Consider the following 27,783-nt stretch of genomic DNA (forward strand, 5'->3'; position numbering starts at 1 on the left):
TTCTTTCTATTGCCTTCTGGCACATCTCTACCCTAAGTCTACCAGTACAAATGTGAAACTGGAGCTGACCCTGGAGCCCTGTTGCATCAAGGAAATCTTGCAAAACGTCAGATTGCATACTTAGAGCATCAGCTGCACGATTACCAGCAGCAAGAGAGTTAATGCATACACTGAAATTGCCAGAGTTTGGGAAACTATCCCCAGGAAAGGAACAGGAGCACTTCATCCCTCCTAGAATGTTTTCAGTCTGATTGAGAAATGCATCTTAGCACTGAAATGACTCAATCCTTGTTTTCAAGAAATTATTTTTAACCTGAAAAATTACAAAACCAGTTCTACAGGGAAAAAAAAAAGTTATTTCGGACCACAGAATTTTTAACAGTAGACGAAGAATAAATGCTGTAGTCACAGAATAATTACACCTTGATGGCAATATATCTCTTCTTTCCCCAAAATTTGTAGTAATTTTTTTTTTCTTTCCTTCCAAACTTCCACTCAAACAACATCTTTGCCTAAGGACAACCAAGTGCTTGGATTTCCAGATGTTTTCTACTGTCTAGTTGAGGTTTAGGATTTTTGCGTATGTTTCTGTAGTATGATCAGAAAAGTATTTCCATTTTGTATGTTTACACCCTAAGAGGGTGGAGAGGAAGAGAGAAAATGAGCAGATGGGGAAGACAAGAAAAAATACAATAGGTCTACACCCCTGTCATTCTGAAGTTGGTTTTCTTGGTTAAGTGACACTCAAGTGAAAGAAAATAAGGATATTAATTTTTTTACCCCTACCTAAAGCGATATATATATACATAGGTAGGGGAAATGATGCATTTTAACTATTTTAATTAAAATGTAACACCTTTTTAAGACAAAATATTGGATTTCCTGAAATAACTACAGCAGGTGAGGCTGTCCTATTTAAGTTCTGGTACGGCTTCAACACAAAGAGTTAAGAAAAGCTTCTAGGCAACAGAAGCTGATTTATCCCACAGAATATTCCTTGCCTCAGGCTTGTTGCCTCTTAAGTATTTCGAGCAGTAGGAATTTCCAGAATTGCACATGCCCTGTCGATCTCAATACCATATCAAAGAATTGGCACCTAAAGTCTTACTGAACTGACTGATGCTCAAATGTCAGACTTCCCTGTACCATCCAGAGCAGACTCAGATGTAAGAACTTTAAGAATACATGACTGTTCCAATGAAGGGAGGGTAAACCACAGGTTTAATCTTTGCATTATTATGTTACAATCAAAGAACAGGAAGTTAATCTTTCCTACAGTGAATTTACAGATAAAACAAGCTTGCCACTCACACAGCGCTGCCCTCACTCAGAATTTTTGAAACGAGTTTACTTTGATATCCAAAAACTTTAAACTCAGTGTAAATTATTTATAGTGTTACCTACAGTGAAGGTCTGCCCCATTTTCAGTCATCATGTAAGTGCAGGAAAATCCACTCTTTTTTGCTGTTCAAGCTTATCCTTAGCTCAAATCATGTTGTTTCTCAGTAAAAGTAGTAGCTTTCAATGGTGTTGGACTAGTATTTTATAGTGCTCAACAGCTGCCCACTGGGAGCTGAAATCAGGTCACATTCTTAGCAAATTCAAGACCTTAATCATCAGCTTTAGCACTGATAAGTCTCATCCAGAGGGGATGATCCAAGTCTCATCACAGGGGGAGACACCTTCTCACAGCTTTTAGAGCTGCTCACTTTCCATACCAAATATACCCTTTCCAAAGATCAGGGAATTCATGAGTCCATTCTGTCTCAACCCCTGGAGAGTTTATGGCTGAGGAAGTTTGAATACTATTATCAGTCAGGCATTTCTTTCAGCCTGAACGCTCCAAGTTCCTATTAGGCAACCATTTGACTAGGCATTTCTTCTACAAGAATAATCTTTTATTGTTTCTACAATAAATGCCTTGGTAGGTTTCTAAAATAGGATTTAGGGTTGTGCTGAAGGGATACAAATACTGGTTCATTAAGACTAAAAGCTAAACACCAGTGACTGAAAATATCTTAAACTCTACTTCTTGGTGCTAGTTTTTAGAATAATACCGAAGCAGCAACAGCCACTAAGAAAATGCAATCATTTTAAAGAACTGCTCTGTCTTTCATCCTATTTATTGGTCAATACAAGGGGGTCATTAATGTCTGCATACAAGAAAGTTTTATATGATTAAATCAGTGGTAATTTAACAGGGTACAGCGCAATATCAGATTTCAATCTCAGCTCAATCCAGGGCACATATCATGGGGAAAGCATGAAGGTAGATCTGCTCCTTAAACACAAATGGCAAGAGATTATTTTAAGCATTTATTTCCTTTGTTCTTTCCAAATACTTAGAAGGAACTGGTTTTTGTTTGCTACCAACAATGGTTAACAATTGTCCAGAAAGGGAATACACTGCTGATCTCTTCATAAGCCCAGTTCTTGGGAGACTTCTGTACTGCATGTGTGATAATTTAAACTAGAAGAAATTCAACTGATACTACATTTTTTTGTGTGTGAGACCTGAAATAAGAGCTCAGCCACAAATTAAGTGGGTCAAAATCAAATGTGATGCATGGGATAAGTGTGCTTTCCTTGGCTTCAGACTTTATGGAATAATAAGGAAACAAACATTACTGCATTTACACAGCAGGGAGTCAGAAGGTGACACCTCACTTATGAATCACACATTCATCCATCCACCTAGAAGCCTATTACATCTCTTGTGTCAGATCACATTCCCTTACATGCAGAAGCTTCATCTACTCTATAATATCGATCAAGATACATAAAATATGTCTGGGTTTGTTGGAAACATGAGAAAAATAATTCTAACTGCTATGTGCCAAGAAAGCCTGAGCATGGATAGAGTTATGTCAATAAAAAAGAATGAATTTTGCAACAGAGAGAATTTTAGAGAATTTCTGTTGTTAGTATAAATTGCTTCTGCACTGAAGAGAGAAACCTGGCTGGTACAGCTCTCCCCCTGTAGTCACAACTAGTAATATTTCTAAGCACAGACAAGGCTTCAGGTGGCATAGTCCTCTACACAGTTGCACCTGGTGTAACCACTCCCATTGTGCAAAATGCAGCATGTCCAAATGAAGATAACAGTGTTTTACAGTCACACTTCATCAATGCAAGTGATGTGACAAAGTGCAAGGCAGTGTGAAACCGAGCCCAGGTACTCTCTCTCATTCAGAGGGGTGTGACAGTGATTCCAAGTGTGGAATTAAACAAGCAGCTTTTCAGAGATCATTCTGGTGTGTCCTCCACTTACCTCCAGCTATCTATTCTCACACTACCCTGTCTACCATCGTCTCGTTTTTGCCAGGCAGCTGCACAAGCAGCTGGACTGGAGAATATTACAGGGTCTACTCTGAAGCACACAGTAAAGTGTCTGGCACCAGCACATAAGCAGTGACACTGCTGCATGCCAAGCAAAGGACTATGACAGCAACTCTCAGAGTGTAAAGAACTGCTGCTTGTAGTTCTGTAGGTAATGAATTAGTGAGGCAGAGGTTGTGCAGCAATACTGATTTATGGCAGCCTCATTCTGCACGAGGAACAAGTTTGCTTGCCCACAAGTATTTTTGCAGTTTGGCTTGAATTTTTCTGATGTGGACAGTGGGGTGCTGGAGAGCAGTGTAAATACCACCAATGCAGTCTCACTTCAGAATGGGGTCTGATATTACATTGCAACCACTGGCAGGAGTATTAAAGCAGGGATATCAAGGCTGTCTTAAACCAGAGGCAGCACAGGGGCAACAGGGAGCTGATGTACCTTGGGCACAAAAAAGGAAACATCCTCATGGCTTGGATATGGTCAGCTGGACTATGACAGATTGAACCCAAGACAGGTGAGATGATGTTGCCCCTCTTTACTGTCCCTTGTGCAGCAATTCATACCACAGTTCATAAGCACTAACATGCAGAGAATGTATGTCTTTACACCTGCCAACTCTACAGGCAGTAAATTCTATCAGAAAAGATGGTCAGTCTTCTTGGAAAGGGGCAGCCTCCCAGGTGCAGAACCATTGCACTACCTGAAAACTTCACTTATCTCACATATTTAAAAGCATTTGGGAGAATTTTATGCCACTCATCTGGCATGGCAGATTTACATGGCATGTAAACCCATGCCCTTCGTGACTAATAGATAAAGGAAAACATTATAATTATTTATAACATTTTGAAAAAGGAAACATTAATTACAGGGCTTCTTTCAAAAAGCACATATACATATATCTAAGCTTTTTTTAAAATGATGTGGTTGTTATATAGGTGAAATTGATATAAAGTGGAAATAGTGCAATTTTAAAACAAAAGCTAGTGCAGGAGTCAAACTACAACAATAACAAAACCCAAAATACAACTTTATTTTTTTTTTGTTGTGGAAACACATTATTTTCTGGGTTCAAAGAAAAGTATACACACTGTTTTCAAAAGCACTAAAGTGCACTGAAGTGCTTTTGAAAGGTGTACATCCACCTCTCAGTGACATTAAAAGTTTCTTTTGGGAATGAAATTAGAATGTTTTTAAAAATAATCTTAGTGTGGGATTTGGTTTTGATGTAAGGTGACAATATCTAACAAGCTATCAGTCAAAGAAATATTATCAAGTGAAAAAGTGCATTTTCTTTGTTGATGTTACAAGTAACAGCAAAGAAAATAATCAGAAAATACTTTGCTCTCACATATACTTAACAGCATTATGTAAGTCATTTATAGAAGTGGATTACATCCCATTGTTCAGTCTTTCAGCAGCAACATGAAAGGCTGATAGCAATGAAATGGAAAAATATGGGTTCTAGAACAATAATATTATCAAGAAACCTAGGAGTAACTTCAGTCTGAAGTGAAATAATTTCTAATGCGTTCATGCAAGTTGTTGTTTTTACTAATGCGATCCATTTAAATTAAGAAGTTGTGTTGGGAAGCCCTTTCCTATTGCCATTAATTTAATGCTGGGGTGAAGGAATAGCTGATCCTTCTTATAAGAGTAGAAAAATAATTATAAAGCAAAACCTCCTATGGTAAACTGCCATACTGATGACCATAGACATTTCTGATTTGCACAGAGGCATCACATCAGCTTGAGAAAAACAAGCAGAACAAAGGAAACAGAAATTGCTAGACCTTGCTAATGAAATGTAGACAAGAGAGGAAAGGTGATAAAGAATGATCAGGTATACCTGTGCAGCAAGTAATGGTTATTTTTCTGTGCCTGAGGTTTAATCTTTCTTTTCTCTTTCTGAAGATCATTAAGAAAAGGGCAGTAGCAGGGGATAGGATGTGTGTACCTGTGTCTGTTTATTTTCACACATGGGTGCACACACACACACACTCTCTCACACACACACACACCTACACAAAATCTTTTCACTGGCTTTTGATTTTAGTAAGTCATTTAACTCAACTGGAAGAGAATCTACAACTTCTTGCTTTTAACATTATAAATATTTCAAATGTTATAAAATCTATTGCAAAAATGTACATTCAGTGGTTTTATGAGGCACAGGGCCTGCTAATGTATTTTCAGGGAAGCTCACATGTATTCTGTTCTGTCCACTGTTGGACAATGGTGGAGAATCCAGGGGCTCACGCTTAATTGCTTGAACCAAGCAGGGGTTTTTAAATTCACACGGCATTTTGAACACCTCATTAACCTGCTCTTTCTCCTCCCCTGGGCTGGGACTGTAGAAGTGGCTGTAACAAGCCATGTGTGGCAGGTCAGGTGTGCTTTCCAAACACACGGAGGAGTTCTGGGGGCGGAACGGGGCCGCCTCCCTGTTCCGGGAGCCCTTGCACGCTCTGTTCAAGCTCAGGTTGTTGGGATGGTTTGCTATGATGCATTGCCAGTTGTGGGGCGTGTAAAGGCAGTGCCTTGGCTTCTGGCAAGGCAAGGCTGGCTCGCAGAGGTCCGGTTCTGTTTTGAGGTGCATTCTGTTGGGGTAGCTGGAGAGCTGCTTTCTCACCGAGCCGCTCTCCTCCGGCCAGGCTCGGCTCTGCGGAAGCAGGTAGTTATCGGCAATGTTTTCAGAATCAGAGTCGTACTCCGTTTTGATGGGGGTCTCCAAGGGAATGGCTGTGTCATAGAGAGACTCTGAGGATATCAGTGGTCTCTGCAGCTTCAGGTGGTCCGTCACATAGCTCTCTGCACAGCGCTGTGGGAGCCCCGAGTAAGACTGGCCGCTTTCTGCGCTCCCCCAATGGGAAGGACAAGTTGATGCCAAATTTAAGAAATTTTGGTCTCTGTTGTAGAATGATGCAGCTCTCCTGTTTGGACACGTGTTCATTCTCTGGCTCACAGAACAAGAACTCGAGTTTCTTATAGTCCAGCTATTGTTTGTGGTGCAGTTGTTTTGAATGCCCAAAACTGATGTGTTAGAACTGAGAGGCTCCTCTTGTGTAAAACACTCACCATTAGTATGAGGCTCAAACTTCACTTTTACATTATCTTGTTCATTCTTCACTGCTGCCCAGTTAAGATGCTTCCACTGGCCCAGAGTCTCAATGGCACTGTTATAGGAAAGCCCCTCCAGGTTTCCTTTCAAACTGGCAAAACCACTTAGTATCTTCAGTTGTTCATCTTCTTCCCTTTCAATAACAGTAGAAAAAAGAAGTCAATCAATCAGAGATTTCTAAATGGTTGTTTTCTGGGATACAGAGTGGCTCAATATGCATTACAAGCCATACATTATCCTCCATATGAGACTCTCACACTCTTGTGCACATAATCTTTGCATTTGGTTGAAAGAACAAAGTAGTGTCCCTGCATCTGGGTGTCAATGTGTGTGCACAGCTAACTTTCTGAGGCATTGCTTCATTTGAATTCATGCATTGCTTTTCCATTTCAGGCACACAGTTCAATAAAACCTAAATATTGTACTACAATACAGAAATTCCTTTACACTTTTGTTCTTCCCTTAAAATATATCTAAATAATATTTGTGCATAGAAAATTCTAGAGATAAAATACAAGTTATATCTTAAATAAGATATATTTTATTAACAGGGAATTGGAGCTTTCTGATCAGAGTGATTTGAGGAAGAACCGTGGGGGTCTTACACTGCGAGAACACAGCTGAGAGGAAATAAAATGCCCAAATTAAAGAACCAAATAGTCACAGATGTTCTTATTGGCTGTAGGTTTGTTTCATATGTCTAACTTAATTTATGTTGCCTTTTGTTTTCTAAGATGGCCAGTGAATTAATTTTCCATGACGTCCAGCTGAAGTACTCAACATTAAACAAGAGCACTGGCAGAGAGTGTTGCCTGAGCACTTCCATGCCCAAAGCAGCTGTTTTCAGAACTGGGGTCCCAATCCTGATATTTAGGTCTTGAATTCACTGATGTGCTAATTCCCAACTCTGCAGGATAAAGTGCTCTGAAATCACCTCATCCCTCTCCAAACAAGAAGCAGACATCTCAACAGGAAACTGTGAATAAAAACCTGAAGAGCTACTATGGGGTTTAAAAGGCTTTTTCTTAGCTCACAATAGAACTTTTTCCTTGGGTATCAAATCAATGTGCAAGAAAAGGGTTTCCCAGTAGAGGGAGTCCATGTTGTTACAAAGAGAGAACGTCCCACTGTAATAATGTACACCATGAGAGAATATTTTCTCTCTCTCTCTCTCTTTTTTTTATGAGGCATTAAATATTTTCAATCCTCTCCTAAATATTCTCATTTTTATTTTTGACAGTATTGAGATGTAAATGGTCTGATACAAGTTTGCTGCAGAACATGCTTCTCAGAAAATGATCAAATTGGGAAGCACAGGACTAAACAAAATGCTATTGTCAAAAAAAGTCAAACCCCAAAATGAAGAATTTTACAATGAAATAGTATCCAGTGAAAATTCTCTAAAAGAATCTATGTTTCCTGGAAGACAGTACATGTTTTAAAAACAGCAAAAAAAAAGTTGTAGCAAATACAAAGTATTGCAGACTAAAACAGTACTGAATATAACCACCAAGGCCAACTCTTGTAATACTTCAGTCTGTGGGAACTATCAAGCACAAGGGAAGGATTTTAATCACTCTGAAAGCAAAAATCTAACTAAATAAACATGCTTTATCACACAAAAACAATTTGGAAGTAGAGAAACTAATAAAATAAACAGCCCCTTTTAATCTGCTTCTTGATAGATCTTCATTCCCTGACACAGCAAGATGATGTTTGTGCCATCCCAGTAAAGGTAAAAGAAGTTCCAGCATCCTCAGGCGGGAGCTCCCCTGCTATTCAGTGGAACCTGGGAGATATGCCACGTGCAGGGAATATCTACTCTAGGAGTGCAAAGACTTTTTCATTTATTTCTTCCACCTGCAAGGCATTCTGAAGGAAAAAATCTGGGAAAACAGCCACATTTCTAACACTTGTCCAGATGGTGGCTGCATAAAACCCCTGCTCACCGAGTCCACTCTCTTATCTCTTCCCTCAGACCAGCTTGAAGAGGTACTTCAACAGGCCCACAGGAACTGGAACAGTCCCATGGGAGAAGGATGAAAAGCCCATTTGGGAGGAAAGGGTAAAACTCGTCCAAGAATTCCTCTCTGAATGCAAATCTGTGGGATTTACACTCCGTGACTGAGCCTACAGGCAACTAGATGTATCTGTCTAGAAGCATACAATGAATATGAGTACCCATCTTTAGATTATGTATGAGTATGTGTATGTTGCACATACACAGCTCAAAACAAGAGCTCAGCTGTCTTACAAGAAGGAAGGCAAATACTAATAATTAAGTATTTTCTTCCTGTGTTGGTTTATATGTATTCTCAACTTCAGAAGAAGAAAAGGCTGGACAGAAAATAAATATTGTTTAGGATTGTAACAGCCATTATATATGTTCCAAGACAGAAATAGCTTTCCATAACATAGTAAATTAAATTTTTGTCATTCAGCTTTTCTCTTAGGTCACTACAGCCCTTTGAAAGATTTCATACAAAAAGAATACAATCATTTTCCTTTCCTTTTTCTTTTTGGTACTGGAAAATATACTTACTTTAACATCTGCTGTTGGGCAAGGACATATTCTGAACAACCACTTCGATACAGAAGTTGAGTGTTAGCTTGAACCCAGACCCAGTGATCTTCATTTGTTTGTACTTTGACTAAGGAAATGCCATTTTCTCCATTATTCTTCGCTGTATAATTTAAAAGAACATTTTTAATTCAAGCAGTATTAAATATTTTTTGTTCCTAAACTGCAAATGTTCAAAGATTTCTTTGTTGCCCTAGAAGCATCAACGTAGGAAAATACAAGGTAAAATATGTTACAAAAGGAAAAAAATTTCATCTTAAAAGCAGAATTTGAAAAGCCTAGTAAGGCACTTAAACTGTAACCAAGGATTTTTCAGTATTACTCATTCCTTCTAATATTTTCTTCTCAGTAGTAGTAATACTATACCCACAAAAAAATATTCATGAAAAATTGAACAATAAGAGAGCAATGTTTTTAAAGACATTAAAGATTTCCAGCAGATATGACAGAAGGCTGAGTACAAGTTCACTCAAGATGAAGTCGCCCAGTGGGGTAGATTTACCATAAAAATTTTATCCATTGTAAAATCTGAAATAGAGCCTAAGCTCTCATATTTTTTCCATAGCCAAGCTCTGGAAAAGCATGAGTCAAAGATGTGGGCACATCATGAGTTTTAAAGACAATGCACTCTAATTTTCCTCTGTTTTCTAATCTTTGGGGAAAACTAACATTTGTAACATATCATCCAGTTTTCTTCAAGGCAGGATAGATATTGTTATTAATTATCAGGATTTCACATAAACTTATGAAATTCAGTGCTGCCACTTTTAGGCAAGCATACGATGAGTATTCTTTTACTACCATTTATTTACTATTTACCATGATTGTTTATTTCTCTGTAAATTTTCTGCCCTCTCTGAAATCACAGACTGTTTCAGTATTCTTTTTTGAAGTGGACTTTTTTTTAGATTTATTTTTTAAAAGAGGAGGTGTTAGGGAGAAGAAGAAGAAAGAGAGCATTGGGACCAAAACCTGAAAAACCTATCAGGATAAAATAAAATACAAGGTTCTTTTTCCATTAACTGTATGTAATCTAGAAGTACTTAGCAGTACCTTTGATTTGGTTTTCAGCAATCTGTAATGCATTAGTGAAGGCGGCACCTTCATGGTGATTGTTTCTTCCATATAATTCTGTTGCTTCACACAGTCCTGAAGTGCCTTTTGAACTGGAGCTGTAGAGGGCAGAAAATGTAGAAAATTCCTTGTCAGTGACTGACAGGAGTAGAATCACAGACTCTAAAAGATATGCTCTTCAAGCTGGTGACCAGCAAAGGCATATGGTTTAAACATGTGGTAACTAACACTAAATAATTATCTTTTTCCTGCATCATTTGGTTGCTCAAACTAGTGTGTGATTGGAGTTCTGTATTCAATTAAGAGGAATAGTTATGTTTAGGAATATTCTGCTCATGACTTACTATATCTGGAAAAATAAATTTCATCTGAAATTGAGACAAATACTGCTCTTCCTATTTGAGCTACGTTCAAGGCACATACATCACAGTGACCAGCAATGCATTTAAGAGTTAGTATGATTTCAATTTGTAATAGGCATCATATGATTTGAATTTATTTCTTCCAATCTTTAGTTTAAAATGCTAGAATCAGGGCTTGAAAGGGGTTCAATGTCTGTAGCACTGAATTACAAATGCTTCCTTGAGTTAAGAGCATCAGGGAAAAAGAAAAAAGACACTAAATCTGCCCACCATCCTTGGCTACCATTCTTCAGGCCTGAACCAAAGGAAACACTGAAATAAATGGTTGCTTCATTCTTGTCCAGGCCTTGGCCACTGTCCAGCTAGGTAGTGAAGCACCTCTCTATTAGGAACTCAGTTCTGATCATCAGTCAATTTCACTTGGATCCCTGGAAAAACTAGCAAGTAGAAATTCCATTCCAACTCTATTCCAAAAGCCTGCATAGTCCATGATACCAGACTTCCCACAATTTAGTTCTTCTCAAAAGGATGTATGTGCTAGAACCACATTATACATCTGGATAGTGAGTCCATACATACACAAGAATAATCTCATTAAAAGCCAAATTACCATAATGTCAGTCATACTGACAAGCATTTTTCTTCACAGCAATTGAGCTCATTACTGTAAGGTTGTATTTAAGCAAGTCAGGGAAAATATGATCCTAGCCCCTAACATCAACAAATTCTGTTATAGAGAGTAACAAAAGTAAGTGTTAGGAAGGAGATGAGTCTGAACACAATCTGTCCTGATCTTTTGTGATTGCTACCAAATGATCACCCCCAAGCCATTTAGTGCAATTGTAAACTTACATGTTCATAAAACTTCTATAGAAAGATAAATGCATTCACCAAGTAATACACATTAGACTCTTTGTGAACAACCCCCCCACCCCCACATACACATTTAGCTTTCTGAAGTTTTCCTTTTCTTTTGTTTGTTACCAAAATGGCCAAGTCAAATTGTGTTAGCAGAAGATACTGAAATTAGAAACCTCACAGTAAAAATACTTTTTCTTTTCCACTTTTACAGCTAGTAGACTGGCTTACTGTGTTGGCAACTTCTGAAGGTTAGAAAGATATCCTAATGTTCCATTTCTAATATGAAATTTTACATACTGAAATATAATACTTAACATGTATTATAAATAATCTACAATATATTGCATCATCTTGCGTTCTATTATGTGAAATAATTAATAATTATAGTAATTGTATTATATTTATTTTGTATTCAATAGTTAAATCCAGATAAATTATTCCCTTTTCTATGAAAGAGTTTTTAAATGGAGAGATATTTAGTATAATTTGTAGTTTTTAAATGCTTAATAGCCCACAATCTTCACTAAGCACCAAAAGATTAATCTGTAAATACTTCGTGTTCGCTGCTGCTGTGTCATCAGCTTTGTGTTTTGCTCTCACAAGCAGGCTTTTCATCTTCATCTCTGTCACAGAAGGGAGCAGAAGTGGTACCACTATGCAGAATAAGGACAGCTGAGGTGGCAGTACTGTTCCTGATGAGGACTTCTTCCTTTGTCCGAAGAGGAACTTTAGTTTGCCTTGGAACTGCATTGTCTGGTATTAAAAAACAAACGAACAAACAAAACAAAACACCAACAACTTAAACATTTAGTGTATAAACATTTAAAACACTAATACAACCTATGGACTGTGTTAAATAACACCCAAACCCAGTTTTGAATCTGGGATTAAAACTAGGAATTTCATTTTCTTCATATAATTTAAACTATGCCATTTCAGAGACAGGGTGGGTGGAGGTTCTATCAACAGTAAGAAGAGACTTTTGAGGCTGGTTAAGGTTTTTTTTCTCTCATATGTACTCAGAAGTTTTGTGTTTTGTTCTGTTCAATAGAATGGGCTATGCACAGTGGTGCAAACAGTTGTTTCCTCTGCACGCCACTGAAGCTGGAACTATTATTTTTTCCATCCTCTGTTCTCTCCAGAAAGATGGTTTCTTTCCTTTCCTGTCACTCTGCACTTTCTGTGGGAAGTGTACAGACTGGCACAGCCCAAGGACTGTGCAGATGGGTGCCCAAGATATCCAGATACAGAACACATAGCTTGGAATGAACCCTCCGTCCCTGCCTCAAATGTCTATGGAGTCAGAAGGCAGGGATCAAGTTAACAGCAAGCTGCTGCCTCCCAGTGAAACAGTTAACTACCAAAAAATGCCCAGAGGAAAATCAGCCCATTGGAGTAAGGCATTTTCCAGAGCTATGAGATTAAAGCAGGGATGCAGAAATGTCGGCAGTTAGGACCCATAGCCTTCCAGCAAAGGAGCATCTGAGGCAGAACTGGCATTTCCCTGTCTCATGATGGTCATTTCATTTTCTTTGCAAGTGCTGGAGTTTCCCCTAAGTAGAAACATTGGTCTATAGTAAGGAAATGGAAAATAAGTGATTTCTAGAAATGAACTGCTCCTAGTATGGAGCATGCAAGACACTTTCTAATTCTAGGTTTTATTATTAAAGGATTCTTTACAAAAAAAAAAAAAAAAAAAAAAAAAAAAAAAAAAAAAAAAAAGCAGATCATTCTTTTTCCTTCTTCTTAAAGCAAATACTTTGGACCTAAATGTGAATTCTTTAAATTCAGACTTGCCATTCTTGTGCTACACCCAGTACAAATTGGGGACAGATATTGTCGAAAAGAGCTTAAAGCATAAAAATTTTTTAAGTCTTTCAGTTTCAAATATTACAACTTTCTTTTCTCCCACCACTTTTTACACATATTAATAATTATTTTAAAATGTTTTTTGTTAGCGCACAGCAAAAGCAAGGTGTATCCTGTCCATGGATTTGCACAATATTTATGTTGAAGAATTTTTCATATGAGGTAATTAAAATTGTTATGTCATGCCTACAAGTGAAGTTGTACTTACAAGGAATCCAGAAGTACTGTCCAACAAGCAGCGAACTCGACAGATGAAACATCGAGTTAAAAAGGAAGAATAATCTGTTGTCATGCTGTCATTCTCTTGTGCTTTGAACAATTTACTGAGAATATATTCTTCTCCTAGGAGCAACAGTGGAGGCAACATATATCAGATCACACTAAGAAATAATGAAAATGTTCTGCAGCCAATTGAGGAAGCTGTTACGGAAATTGCTAAAAATTGCTTTATGGATGGGTGAATATTCAGTGGTGTCATGTATGGATACATCTGCACATGCTCAACCAAAAGAAAAATAAAAGTTCTGCAATGGGATTTGGGTGAGTTTCTTCAGAAATTTGGACTTTATTTCCTGAGTTTTTGTGATTTTTAATGATGCAAAACAGGGTTACAGATGTTCCTGGTTTTGAGATCAGAGATCATAGAAAATGTATTAGACAGGAGAACAAAATAAGGAAAAATGCTAATCCTAGGGAAAAAAAAAGCTGAATAAAAAATGGATAGTAGATGATTAGCTAATGTTCATTTTGATTTTTGTAAAGTGCACAGTTTTTGAAATATTTCCCAAAAGACACAAGTATTTATACAAAACTGTGAACTCAAGACCTGAAATTCTCCCCAATATACATTACAACAAAAATTCCAAATATTTGTAAATCTTATTATTTAAAAAATTAGTGCACATTTGTTTTGCTTGGTTCCTGCATTCTTCCAACAAAATCTCTCAAAGCTCCTCAGATTTTTTTAAGATTCTTGTAAAACACAGAAACTGTTTTACAGGAAATGCAATATGTTCCACCAAAGTTTCATGACTGTGTTCCTGAGGTCTTCATAGAGATTGCTGAAGGATTTCTTGCAAGTTTCTCCCCACTCATCTGGTGACCATACTTCCAATTTATTTCCCCAATTACTACCTCACCCTCTGGTGAAATGCAGACATTTTGCTTAGATCAATAATTCTTTATAAGGTTAACAATCTCAACCTGATTGTAAGTTTTGCAGTTGTGGTTTCAGCTTAATACCTCATGTAGGAGAAACCTTGAGTGAGGCATCCAGCTCCCATCCTAGGGAAGTACAGCCTCAGAGGAAAAAGTGCACTGCTAAACCTACTTGTTCTTCACAAGGCTCCTGTCTACATCATTTTACATGTGAAAACAAATGGTAGAAAGTGATGCTGCCATGGTGGTTCTGTACAGAAACCTTTTGCATGTAGGAGAGGACTATTGATGTCCTGATCTGTTGTGGACAAAACTTTGGCAGTAGGAAGAACTCATGCTGCTCATTCTGAGCGTGTAAGAATACATGTAGGCACATTAAAGAAAAGTAAAGGAAACAACTTTGTAGCACCAGTGGCACACTCCACCTTATAAATGCCCAGGATCATGAAGAAATACCATCTCTGAGACAATTACATTAATAAATAGGTCTTAGCTGTTTATGCATCTTTCCAGTGAAGAATCTGACTTGACATGGTAGTGGCACAGGCATAGGTGGAGTTCAATTCCATCTCTGTACAGTGGTGCCTATGTTTCCAATCAACAGACACAATCCCACCTGTTTCTGACTGTAGTTGCTGTCCAGACAACATCTGGGGAGGATTCATGGCCCAATGCAGTTGTCTACAAAAATCCTGGCGGTCATCCACGTGAATGTAATCATATATGTTTTGGTGCATTACATCAGTCTGAAACAATTACAGCAAGGAATGGTTAATTAGTAACTGTAGGGGGGCAGCCACTTATCTTTAGATTGATACTTTGCTTAAAATAATGGCAGGTGTAGGACAACTTCAGACCAGTTTGATTGAGGAAAGTTGTTTCAGAGGCCCCTGCTTCTCAACATCTGCTTTTTCCCCTCACATCCTAAGACGACTTTTTTTCTATTCTTAGCTCTTCTGTACATATGTAAATGTGAGTAATAGACATCCAACTGTCAAGTGATGACTAGTGGCCTCCTCCAGGGATTTATGCTGGGACAAACCCTCTTTAATTTATTGACGAAGGAATCATGGGATAGAATGCACGCTCAGCAGGTTTGCAGAGGATACCATCTGGGGAGGGCAAGGCAGCTCCCTGGTGGGCTGTAAATATAGACTGACAGTAACCTCTGGAATTTCAGCAAAGGCAGATTTCTGTCTTAATTTTGGGCACCCCATGAAAAGAAAGAGATTAGCATATCAAAATGAGCCCAGGAGTGTGCTACCAAGACACTTAAGAGAGCTGGAGCACATCCAGGAAAGAACAGGATCATGAACAGGGTTTGTTCAGCCTTCAGAAGGGAAAACCACAGAAAGAACATACTGCTGTCTACATCAACCAAATGAGCACAGGAAGAGAAGACAAAGCCTAACTCTTCTCAGAAGAACAAAGTGAGAGGGCAAGAAGCAACAGACAACAAATGGCAACATAGGAAGCTGGGACTTAATAATAAGCTAAAAATAATTACAGTCGTGGTGGGTAAACACTGGAAAGTGTTTATGACCCCAGAGGGCTCATAGAAGCTCAAAGCTTGATCAGTCCTGCATCAACCTGCTCTAGCTCAATGTGCTTTGAGCAGGAGGTTGGACTAGATGACCTCCAGAGGTCCTCTCCAACTGTATAGTTCCATTATTCTGTGACTTTAATTCTGTGACTGTGATATTTAGAATGTATTTATTACACACAGACAATCAGCCTAGAAAAGCAGCATCTTATACTAAAATTGAAAAGAAGCTTCTAGCTCAATCTTGGTTTTATAATGGATCATGTTTCTGCTAATGAAAGCTTTATGAAAGGAAATTACAAGAAGTAAATCATCACCTGTCAGATTTGCGGAAAAAAAAAATTAGTCTGAGATAGTAAAATAACCTTATTTCAGTAAGTGTATGTCTAACCAGCAGTAGAAGAATAAGGTGGATAAGGCAGCAACATACAATGCTGCATTTAAAAATAATAGCAGAAGTTATGATATTGACAATTTGTATATTGACAAGTCAATACAATGTCAGTGACTGGGTATTCTAAGTACTTCTCAATATCTTTACCTGATGAAACCCTAGGTAGTCCACAATTGTCGAGGATGCATAGAATATCATTCCATCTGCACTCACCACCAAGGCAAAACCATTCAGTGACTGAAAAAAAGAAAATAAAATACTTTAAAAGATAATCAGAAGATAAAGAATAAAATTAGTATGAATGTAATAATTTCAAGAATATCCTAGGAATGAAGAAACTCACTGCAAAAAGTTGGATGCTAAATTCTTTCCTAACATGAAAAATGAGTAACAACCTGGAACATGCTTCCTTTCTCTTCTAAAAAGGTTAAGATAGTTAAATACAGTGTAACAATCATATTACATTACTAGTTTATTGTCTGGTTAATTGTCTGTGTAATTATATTTTTCATTATTTCATAGAATTAAAAGTTTAATAGCAAGTGTCAACTACTTTGTTTTTCCTTTGAATTTAAAACTGCACATTCCATAATAATTGCTTAGAATATATATAAAATATATAATATATATAATATAATAATATCCAAAGGGAAAATTAAATACATGTACTGTTGTAACTATGATTTTAAAACTGGATCTGTATTTTTTGGTATGGCCTTTTTCTTAAGCAGCTATAAAAATACATACATAGCATAATTGCATAAATGCAATGAATATAAATGTAGGCAATAAATACCTCATTGGTATAAAATAATGTTTCATCTAGAAAAGAGCTAAATTAATTCTTACACACTTGGTGATGCAAGGAAAGCAACCAGAGAAATCCAAAACTGAGGATTAAATTAAATACAAATCAAAAAATTAAATACATGATGCAAACATTAAGATCATGCTGCGTGAGGACTGACTAATTTTGTCTCTCTTCCCTTGATAAACGTTTGGTAACATAACTTTACTCCATCAGGCTTGCATTCCAAGGCAGTCTAGATCCTTTCATGTGGTGGTTTTGAGGTCTTTGAGATTGCAGTTCAAATAGCTGTTGCTGAAATACAGTTATATTATTATAATCCTTGCTTCACCTTACTCTCAATTTTCTGATGTGCCTATTAATCCTGAGTTAATCCTAAAACACAGTGAGGACAGATTTTCAATTGCTCAGTAACCAGATACACTGACATATTTTTGTGAACTTGGTTCTCTTTTTGGTTTCTAAATAAGGACCAGATTTCCAAGACTGCTTGAAAGCGGTTCCCACTGTGACAATGGTGGGCAGAGTTTCAAGAGTTCAGTGCACAATAGACTGACCTCCTCAGAAGGTTTGGCTCCCATCATGAATGTGGAGCACCTTTGGAAACGTGGCCCGTGGGGGTACACTTGGCCAGAGGCTCTGTGCCTTGAAGAACCCATGGAACAATGACTTGAGAAAAGTAGTGGAGAGCCTTCAGTGGCTGTAGCAGCAAGTGATCCAACCAGGTCAACACTAACCATAAGGCAATGCTAAGAACTGTCAATGGCAAATCTTGGTTTGCTCCAGGACAGCTCCATAGGTACAGATCATTTGCAGAATAGGAGTGATCTCTGCCTTGCTGTGCCTGTATTGAATACTAGTTATCCTTGTCAACTCTTCAAGCACAAGGACTTGCTCGACTGGTGCTATTTCTTGCTCTAAATAATGCCCAGATTTGTCCCAGCACCTCACCAACCAGAAGATTGTATACCAAAATTTCTGCATCTTCACATCTGTGCCTCTCACTGTACTGAGAGGAACCTCATGGATGGTAAATGTCACATGTTTCCAAAATCAAATGGAGAGAAGAAAGCATTTTTGGCATCTTGTGTCTCACAACAATTAAACCATCAGTGATGTGATGCTAGGAATTTTATTACATTTTGAACATCTGGCAGGCCTTTTAATTTGGATAGACTAAAATTTTCCAGAAAGATAACTCTAGGACACTTAAGGGAGCTTCTTTTTGTCTGTGGCTCTTACCGTGCATATTCTGAAAGACCTCGAGTCCTGCCCATGAAACTGGACCAGGCAGAAGTTAAGAATATTTTAAAAACGAAAGAAATGTGCTTAATTTTAAAAAAGTTCTTAAGCTATGCAAACAAATACACCAATCCCTACCTGGAAAAGTTTAAACGATGACCACAAGATTTGAATATTATCAAAGAATCCTACACATTAGCATGCTGAACACCCTTAAAATGTACCCTCCATTGTCCTGCAGGCAAGCTGGAGTTTCCCAGCCTCTGTAGGAGCATCTGCCTTTGTCAAGGAATGCTTGTATGAATCAAGAGATAAATTAGTCTATTAAAAAAATTTGGCTTCTTCAACATATTGCTACATACTCTTTAAGCCTAGACACATACATAAGACATCCACCCTTAAAATGTAGGACTTGATCCTCCACAGTGGAAAGCAGGCAGGTTTTTCTTTACACATTTTTTTCACAGAGCTAGAGTCAAGCTGGACTAGGTGCAGCAGTTTCTAAAATTTGGAAAAGGAAATGGGACCATGTGTATATTCAAGAGTTCAGATCACTGTACTGGCAACTACATCTGTGAGGATGGGGGAGGTATTAAGAAAGAGGTGGGAGGGAGGAAGGGAGGAAGAGGGAAGAAGTGGAGGAAAAGTTCAAGGAGCCACGTGTTTAGGTTAAGCCAGAAACAAGGGTGTATTTGAAGCATGTATGTAAATGAAGAGATTTCCAAACTTGCCCTGCTTTGTTTCCAGTTTGTTCTCAATGTGCTGGTGTCCTCTCCTGAGGGTATGTATCTTAAAAAAGCACCCCCTGCTTTTCACCACCCCAACTGCAGACATCAGATGCTTTGCACTGAAAGCAGGGAAAGGAAAATCCACTTTGGTGCAAAAACAACTTTTATGGAGCCACATGACTCACTTGAGGATTAACACAAATTCCATGTCTCTAAATTCATTTTAGCTGGGAAACCTGCTGCTTCAGACACATTAAAAAAAGGCAAGCTGGATATCAAGTAAAACTTTATACCAATGAGTCCCATCCATGCCTGCAAATTCTTCTGCTTTCTCAATATTACCCTAAACTGTAGTTCAGTGGAAAAACAAACATCTGTAACACAGAAGGCTCTCAACAGAGTCTGAGCTGTGCTGGAATTTATACTTTTCTTATCTACTTACCACAGGTGGGGATAAGGAGAAGGGTGTTTGCTAACACTTTACCCACCCCAAGAGAGTAATGATGATTGCAAATGAGTAGGGAAACACCTTTTCCAACCTCTCAGATAAATCTCTCAGGTACCAAATACAATTCCATACTGAAATCCATTACAGTAACACTGCATAGAGATTTTCCCATTTTTCTGGCCAGAAGCCTAGTGACTTGTTAGACTGAGTAGGAGAGACAGCTTCAGTCCACGAGAATGAGTGAAAACTATTGCCAGCTTTTTTGTTTGAACTTACCATGTCTCATATTAAACAGCACAACAAAGTATATTCTCAGTTATTGAAATAAAATTCCCAGCAATAGCTTTCTCTTATTCCCAGTGAACAGGAGGCTGCACAGGTGTGCTGTGTCAGAACCACAGCAGTCCTGTGCCTGGCTAATGGATAACCTGGGGAGATGAAACAGGAAAGAGGACATGGACCAACCTCATACCTGTGCAGCTTGCACTCCCTAATGAAAGTACATTTGCCCTGAACACTGAGGATACAGCACAGAGGAGTAAAGGCAGCTTTCCTCATTTCAGTTTAATCTTCTCAGAAGAAATAATGGAAAGCCTAAATGGAGCTCTGGTATTTAGGGGCGAAATAACCAAACCCCACAACTCAATGTTGGTGGTATTTGTTTTGCATACAAGTGTGTTTCAATCAGTAAAGTTGACTTGCATCCTAAAATTCTTTTCCAATATTGCATATTCTTACACATGCACAGGGGGTCACATGTACACATAGAAACAAACACAAAAGTATTAGTATGGACTTTAAAACTTCTGCAACTAAAAACAACTAATTTCAAATCTGCAAAAAATACATGGTTTTAAACTGACATTTGGTAAACCATATGGATTCAATGACAGATGGAATTTCTAATCCAGGATAATAGCTGAAACATGTGAGACAGACTTAAGTATGTATTGTGAACATTTGTTTGTTTGTATTTGGCTTTTTAAAAACACTTACATGAGTTTTCTACATTGTACTTAAAAAATGAAATCATGTGGGACCTTTTTCCCAAATGAAAAAAAAATTTTAAAAAAGAGAGCTTGGCACCAGATAGGGGTCTGTGTTCTTTTGAAAAAAACATGTACATCCAATTATGTACTCACGAAATGCTGCACCTGCTACTGAAACATAAAAACAATTAATCTGTCAGTTCAAAGAAAGTATGATATTATTCTGCTGCCTGCAGTAGCTGTGAGATGAAAGTTATCAGTTCCTTCCATTAAGAAGTTTTTTTAAATTTTATTAGTCAAGAGATTCTCTTTGGGAATGAAGGCAAATATTTTGAGGAAGATAGGACTTCCTTTGGCAAGATCCTTTATATATCCTGACTTTTTTTTTTCCTGATCTCATAGCAGAAAATCAGCCAGAAAATACTTCAAAGATATTTTGGTCAAGGTCATGGCATAGTAAAAATAAGGAGGAGGGAAAAAAAAAAGAGAGAGAACAAGTTCCAATGCACATTTCTCTTATTATTCCTCCTTGAAATAAAGGAAAATTCACTAGCATTAAGTCTCCAGAGACCATGTTACTATGGATACTAAAGTACAACAGTCAAGGCCTGCAGCCATGCCTTGCTTTGAACAGATTTTCAAGTCACGCAACTTGGGTACTAAATTTCCAGGGTCAGTTGGCTCACAGTTTATCTGGAACAGCTTCATTTAATAGTGGATCACGTGGGTTTTGCATCCTATGTGGGATGGGGCCATTTTCTGGTGATCTAAATAAGTAACTATTTTAAAACTCTGGAAATGATATACTTGTTCATGTCTTATGAATATTAGGAGGAAAATGCAGACAGTTAATTGTGTCTTCTGTCTTAAACTGCATTGTTTAGTGAATCAGTATTTCTTTCCACTGGTGTTTTTAGGACTCATAGTTGCCCTTCTCAAAAACCTCTCTGAGTCCCTAAGGTTCTCTTCATAAACCACAAAAAAAAAAATCCCACAAAAACAAATCTAAACAAAACAAAATAAACAAACAAAAAAAAAAAAAAACAAACCAAAAAACTCTTGCAGAACCCTGAAATAAAACCAGCATAAAAGAGTATTCAGAAATACTATATCTGGTGACATCAAATTATGGCCTTTACTCAACAAGTACAGTATCTCTTAGCCCTCTGGACTCTTATGTATTTCTCTGGTATCTACAAAGCAACTTCAAAAGGAATATTTCTGTGAGTAAGCACTATTTCGTGCAAAGGAGAGTGGCAGAATTGCTTTAGCATTCAGTTTTGATCAAGGGTTTGCGTGTACAGATTAAATTTCAGGCAAAAGAAACAAAACAGAAGACAAATTTCCATCATTTGAGCCAGGGAAGGAAGTACTAGCTGAAGTCTACAGACATGGAGTTATATGGGAAGCCTTTTGGAGAGAAAGTGCTCCATCCAATGAACTGGTTTTCATAGACAACAGAAATGTTTATTCTCAAATACAAAGAAATATGTATATATGATTATTATGCCCCTTTCTCTGCTCCTGTTATCCAGATAAAGCAAAGTTCATGTTCCTCTCTGTGTCTTTGACCCTAGATACCACTTCAGGCTTCTTTCAGTATGGAAATTCAGCATCTAGTGCTGCTCTATCAAGATCAACATTTTCAACAATCATTCACAATGCCAGACAGATTGGAGCCCTGGCCCTCCCATTTTCTGTCAGAGGGAACAGCTGGGCCATCTGAAAGGCACAAAGGATTGTGAATCATCCAGCTGGTGAAATTTCTCATTATTCCATTTTTCAATATCCCATCACTTCCACGAAGGAATTAGGGAAACCTTGGAGATGCTTGTTTATATCTGTGTCTTCAGTCTGACAAGGGAGCTGGAACACTGTGGCTCTTCAAGAGGCAGCAGTCAAAACCAGCCCCCTGGAAATCTGCTAGGAAAATGTAAGTCACTGGGCTCCGGTAATTGTGAGCTATAAACTTTCAAGAAAACATAGTAGCTCCCTGGAGAGTGAGATTGCAGTGTGTGCACACATGTAAACACATTTTAAACCATGGTGATGTTTTTTATATGGTTGATATGTAATAAGTATTGGATGCAACCAAGAACTCTGCCTTTGAAGTTGCTTTGAATGCATGATGCAAAGCTGTAAATGCAGTTTTTCTTCCATTATACGTTCCTTCCAAACTAAGCTTTTGTAACAAAGCTTGCTTAGTCTGTGTCAAGTCCTTGGGGTAAGGCCTCTCTTTGTTAACTCATACATGAATTGCTGGTCCCCAGTGACCCTGGTGCCTCAAAACAACTACTCTGCCCAAGATGGGGCTGACAAACAAGGGCTGAAGCATCAGTTCACATTGTTTGTGTAGAAGGTTGATGTGGTGCATACTAGAAAGAGATGCATCCCCATCAAATCCTGTTTTTTCCACAAGTACTAAGCACTGGAAAAGAGAATACAGACCATGCTTCCAGAGAGGAGCAATACTGATGACTAATAGCTTAAAGACAGGTTTCGTAGCTTATGGAAGATTTTGTTGATGCAAAAGTGAATTAATGGGTCATACTGAACACCTCAGTACAAATTTTTTATATGGCATGTTTGTTTAGTATAAAATATTATCACCAAAAATGTATTCTATTGGTGGCAATGTTTGGGGGATTTTTTTCAGGTCTAGTTGTAAAAATTTAATTATTCTTTTCTTCACATTACCATTTAGGATTTCATATGGAATGCAAAAGTATGAATTCTACCTGAGGTTAATGGGTATACAAGTGAAGACTACTTCTAATATAAAGAAAAATATTTTAATTATTAATTCCAAAATTATTGGGGCAAAGCACATTTTATTTATTAATACATAAATATAGGCATGCTGTTTGCTAGATAGTTAATAGTATGTGGATGAGTAACATGTCATTTACCTTAGCAATTTTCATGAAAGGATACTAAATTACAACATAATCATTATATCTTTTCTTTAGCTTCCTCATTAATCATGATGTCAAATTTAAAATTGTGCTCTAGTAATGGAACCCTCCTGTCAATGCCCTTTCACAAATACTATGCCTTGGACTACACTTGGAAATGGAACCCATCTTTATATTGATTCATGCTGTTTCTCATTTCACTTCCTCAAAAGCAGATGTTGTATTCACAGATGGAAGCAAAGCTGGGGCAATATCATATCTTCAGTGCAAGTTCAGCTCTTCGTCCTTTCTGAATTCTGCAGCTGCTCTGAGCTTTTCAGTCTTCTCTTCAACAATTTCAATATAGAAAATGCAAGCCTGATTAATTCCATTTGAGAAGACTCAAAATGAAGCATTAATTGCTCACTACTCTGCACTTGTAATAACAAATTTAGTTAGGTAGACTTTGAAATAACAAATGTAGTAAGATTAGGCATTATCTTTCACAGAAATAAATTACTGAAAAGAGTGTCAAATAATATTTATCCAACATGTTGGACAATTAGACATATGTAAGCACCAAATGTCTGGATTTTTTTTTCAGTGTTATTTACATGTAAGTGCATCAAGTCCTGAAGAGAGGAAGCCGTCATAATATTCCATCCCCAGCTGACTTTTATTTGTACTTGCAAACTGTTAATGAGGATGAAAGGCAGACATCTCTTTCTGTAAGGAATCAAAACCTAAAAGAGACAATGTTGCAGACTATATACTGAAAACAGAATGTTGTGTCCTAATTTCAGAGAACTCTTTTTCTGTGTATCTAGCACTATATATCACATTTTCTAACATGAAACTATTTCAGGGGGTGGGGAGAAAAGCCAAACAGCCTGTATTTCACATTCTGTTCGATAATATATGCTAAATCAGCCTTTTAAAACACTGTTTCAGGGTAGTAGAAATTTCAGGGAGAATGGCATTCCTGAAATTGACTTTGGGAACAGTTTTCCTTCACAGGTAATCATCTTATGCATGTTTTGTATCCTATAAGCATCCTGTATCAAACACAGTCTATCCCATTCTGACAGCAAGGGTGAATCCTGAATAAGGGCATTGTGCTGACCCAGAGAGACAGGCAATGCTTTCTCTAATCAGGATATCAAGTGGATGACAGTGGATCATCCGGAGAGGGATAAGGATTGAAAGTTAGAGATAACTCCTCTAGCCAGCAGCAATGACTGCACCTCTTAAGATGCATTATTGACTAAATGAATCCTTCCCCAAGTCTCTTCTGCAAGCCCCTGCTTTGGTTTGAGCATTTAAGTTTTGTTACTAAGGCAGAAAAAAAGTGAAAGAGGAATGTATTCAATATTTTTAGTAAAATATGTAGAGGTATTTTTCAAAACCTCCAAAACAAAATCACTGCAAATTTGTAAAAGTGCTCATGACTGGACACAGTTTAGCCTGGATCTGCTTTCTTGCTCATCACTTCATCTTATTGAGAAGATAGCAAGGCTGCAGCTCATGACCTTTTCTGAATTGAGAATGAGAAATATACTAAAAGCAAGTATCATCTGTGAATACAGTTTAGGCTCCTCGTTTATAATTTCAGTTCAACCAGTTGAAGACAAGTTAAACAATGTAGAATTGCAATTATTTAAAGTGCATTTCTATTTCTTCTATGTTTTGGGTTGTTGGGGTTTTTTTTGCAATACATGACTATGTCATCTTCAAAAATGTTTCCTCAAAAGCAAATGCAGAAATTGGTATGAAATAAATGTTGTGTTATGAATGCCTTTGTTGCCTGAATGCAGGAAGTCAGCTCTAGTAGCAGACTAAGTCCTGGTGCATCTGTATAATGCAGGGCTCAGATAGAGATACCAAACCTATTGACTGGTGGAAATAGTTGTCAAGGATTAGTTCTGAAGTCAGCAAGAGGAAAAAAAAACTAGCAGAGCTGAAATGGGAGAATATGTTTTGTTGAGGAGGAAGTTATGTGGCCACTGGACCGTCTCCAAGAGGCACCGAAATAGCCTGAGCAGAAACAGAGGAAGCGGCTGTGAAAAGTGAGCTGGGGTGGAGCTGGCTGTGATGAACAGCCTGGAGACAGCAGCAGCAGCCTGAAATTCAGAGCTGCATCTGTGCCCAAAGCTATTGATTCTTCACCTTAACACTATGGATGGACAGCTGCTCTGTTCACTGGTACAACCACGATTTCTCAGCCAGCCCTCCTCATATGACAGCAGGTTTGCCTGTCTCCTGACAAATGGAAGACCCTTTTTTCCTGATGCCAGCACCAAGCAGAGGATGATACCTGTCTCTCTGATACCTGTCTCTCCTCACCACACACCTGTGCTCACTGCCTGCTCCTCCTGCTCAGCCACACTGGACATAGGCTGCTGGCTCTGATTTTCCAATCTACTCCCAGCTTGCTCCCTCTCAATTATAATTATAATGTGTAATTTTGTGTTGGAGAAGCTAAATACTAACTCTCATCAGCCCAACATGTCACAAAATCTGAACAGAAGCACTTACTGGCATTTCCCCTTTTGCAAAAAGGCTCCACACGAGCTTCTGCAGAAGTACCTATTTTTCCTCTTCAAATCCCTCCATAAAACTCTTGCAAAAGTCTTGGCAAAAGTCTAGCTTCTCAGACACTATGTGTGCTGGCAGTTGTGGTTACCATTTTGTTCATTATTTCCACACAGTTTTGCCCATCAAAATCCATCTTCTATCACTTTTCTCATAGTTAGGCTGAAAATCTGAAGGGAGTGGATAACGTGATTTTGTTTTTCTCCGTCCCCCTGTCAAGCTGGATGGTGCCACCTCCTGTATTTCAGAAACCTCAGCGCTGTGGCAGCATCATGGTTGCTGCAGTCATAACAGTAGCACTGAGGACTGGAGAAGAGAGCAAATGGAATTTAGTGGTCATGGCTTTTCTATCCAAATTTGTTAGAGAAGAAGGAAAAAAAAAAAATAAGAAAAGAATAAGCGAGAACATTAGTTATTTGTTTAAAGGGCAACAGAAAAGATGTTTTTTGCACAGAGCTGTGGCAATGCCAAATTTCAAGTCTGGATTTTAGAAATATGCCTATTTGAAAAGAAAGAAAAAAAGGGAGCAGGGCCTCTGAAATGTTCCTTTGTGTTTTGCTTATGCCTGGCAAGAAAAAAGTGAATGTACGCATGTGATAAAATGGCACTCCTAACCCCATTTATGGGTTTTTTAATGGATAAATTCCCTGTAAGTCATCCCAAGTGACTAATGTCAGCTTAAATCATGTCATCTAAATTACTGAAAGAAGGTTCATGTTTGAAAACAAAGGAAAGCAAAAGCGTTGTTTGGGTAACTTTAAAAAGTTGTATTAACTGAAAAAAAAAAGGCACTAAGACTATGAGCTTTTTATGAGAATTTTGTGTTTTGATGGTCCAATTTTAAACCAGTAGATTAAGAAAATGAAGAACTGTATCATCATCTATCAGGATTTACTTTAGAAGGACTGTGCTAGGAGAGTGTCAGCACTATTGGAAGCTGAAAAGGAATTCCAGATCAGAATAAACCAAAAAAGTCTCTTTCAACCAGTTTTTGATTCCTTAAGTTTATGTCATGGTCATAGATCCATATAATCTTCATGCACTTTATTGAACTTGCAGTTTGCTTTTTCAAGTTTAAATTTAAAAATAACAGGAAGAGGAAAAATCTCTTGCTCTCAGACTGAAATTCAAGCTGGAGTACTTTTTTCAAGAGCACAGTTTTATCAAGAACTGATTACATAAATCAGTTTGGAAGGAGGAAGTGGAATTACACTAACAAGTTTAAAAAAATGACAGGAAACCAAGTGGGAAAAGGGTTTCCTATGTTATTTCCTTATGCAGAGTGAAGAACAGCACCAATAGGATGTTTTCTAATGTATCATTTTCCAACTCCCTCGGAATGAAACTTGAACTCTAGTTCAAGCTGTTAGTAGAGGCCACTGGAGATATGTTTCAATGCCTAAATGTGCACATTCACCTCTCCAAAGTAACTCCTAGGAAGATTATTATTTGCATCCATTTCTAAGGTAGCAATATAATGTTAATTAATATGCTTCAAACTTACATTGTGCCAAATCCTAACTCATTGGCTTGCATTAAAAGTCTGACTTTCATTGGTTTTGATAGAGAAGACTTGGGGTCTATTTGGTATCAAATCTGTCAAAAAAAGGCCTCATTGACTTTGGTGGGAGCTACCAAGTTAGAATCAAGTTATAATTTCCAAACCTGTGATATGGAATTAAGAAATAAACTATAAAGGACTTGTCTGGATGACAAAGTGCTGGTTTTGTGTGATACAGGACCTCCATACCTGGTTGTGCTGTGGCTTGGCACAGCAGACAA

General features: G+C 37.8%; 1 protein-coding gene across 2 annotated transcripts in view; it reads right to left on the minus strand.

Annotated features, from left to right (window-relative positions):
* Positions 1-4,271: 4,271 nt before the first annotated feature.
* AHRR (aryl hydrocarbon receptor repressor) overlaps positions 4,272-27,783 on the minus strand; it is an 81,998-nt gene continuing 58,486 nt past the window's right edge. For both annotated transcript variants that reach the window (XM_079301765.1, XM_079301766.1), the window contains 7 exons: positions 16,448-16,537; positions 14,980-15,109; positions 13,414-13,547; positions 11,890-12,089; positions 10,093-10,211; positions 9,001-9,142; positions 4,272-6,591 (listed from right to left, as the gene is read on the minus strand). In XM_079301765.1, the coding sequence (XP_079157891.1) occupies positions 5,472-6,591; positions 9,001-9,142; positions 10,093-10,211; positions 11,890-12,089; positions 13,414-13,547; positions 14,980-15,109; positions 16,448-16,537 (1,935 nt within the window). In that variant the 3' untranslated portion in view covers positions 4,272-5,471. The remainder of the gene's footprint in view (positions 6,592-9,000; positions 9,143-10,092; positions 10,212-11,889; positions 12,090-13,413; positions 13,548-14,979; positions 15,110-16,447; positions 16,538-27,783) is intronic.

This window comes from Erithacus rubecula, assembly GCF_903797595.1.
Source record: "Erithacus rubecula genome assembly, chromosome: 3".
NCBI classification, from domain to species: Eukaryota; Metazoa; Chordata; class Aves; order Passeriformes; family Muscicapidae; genus Erithacus; species Erithacus rubecula.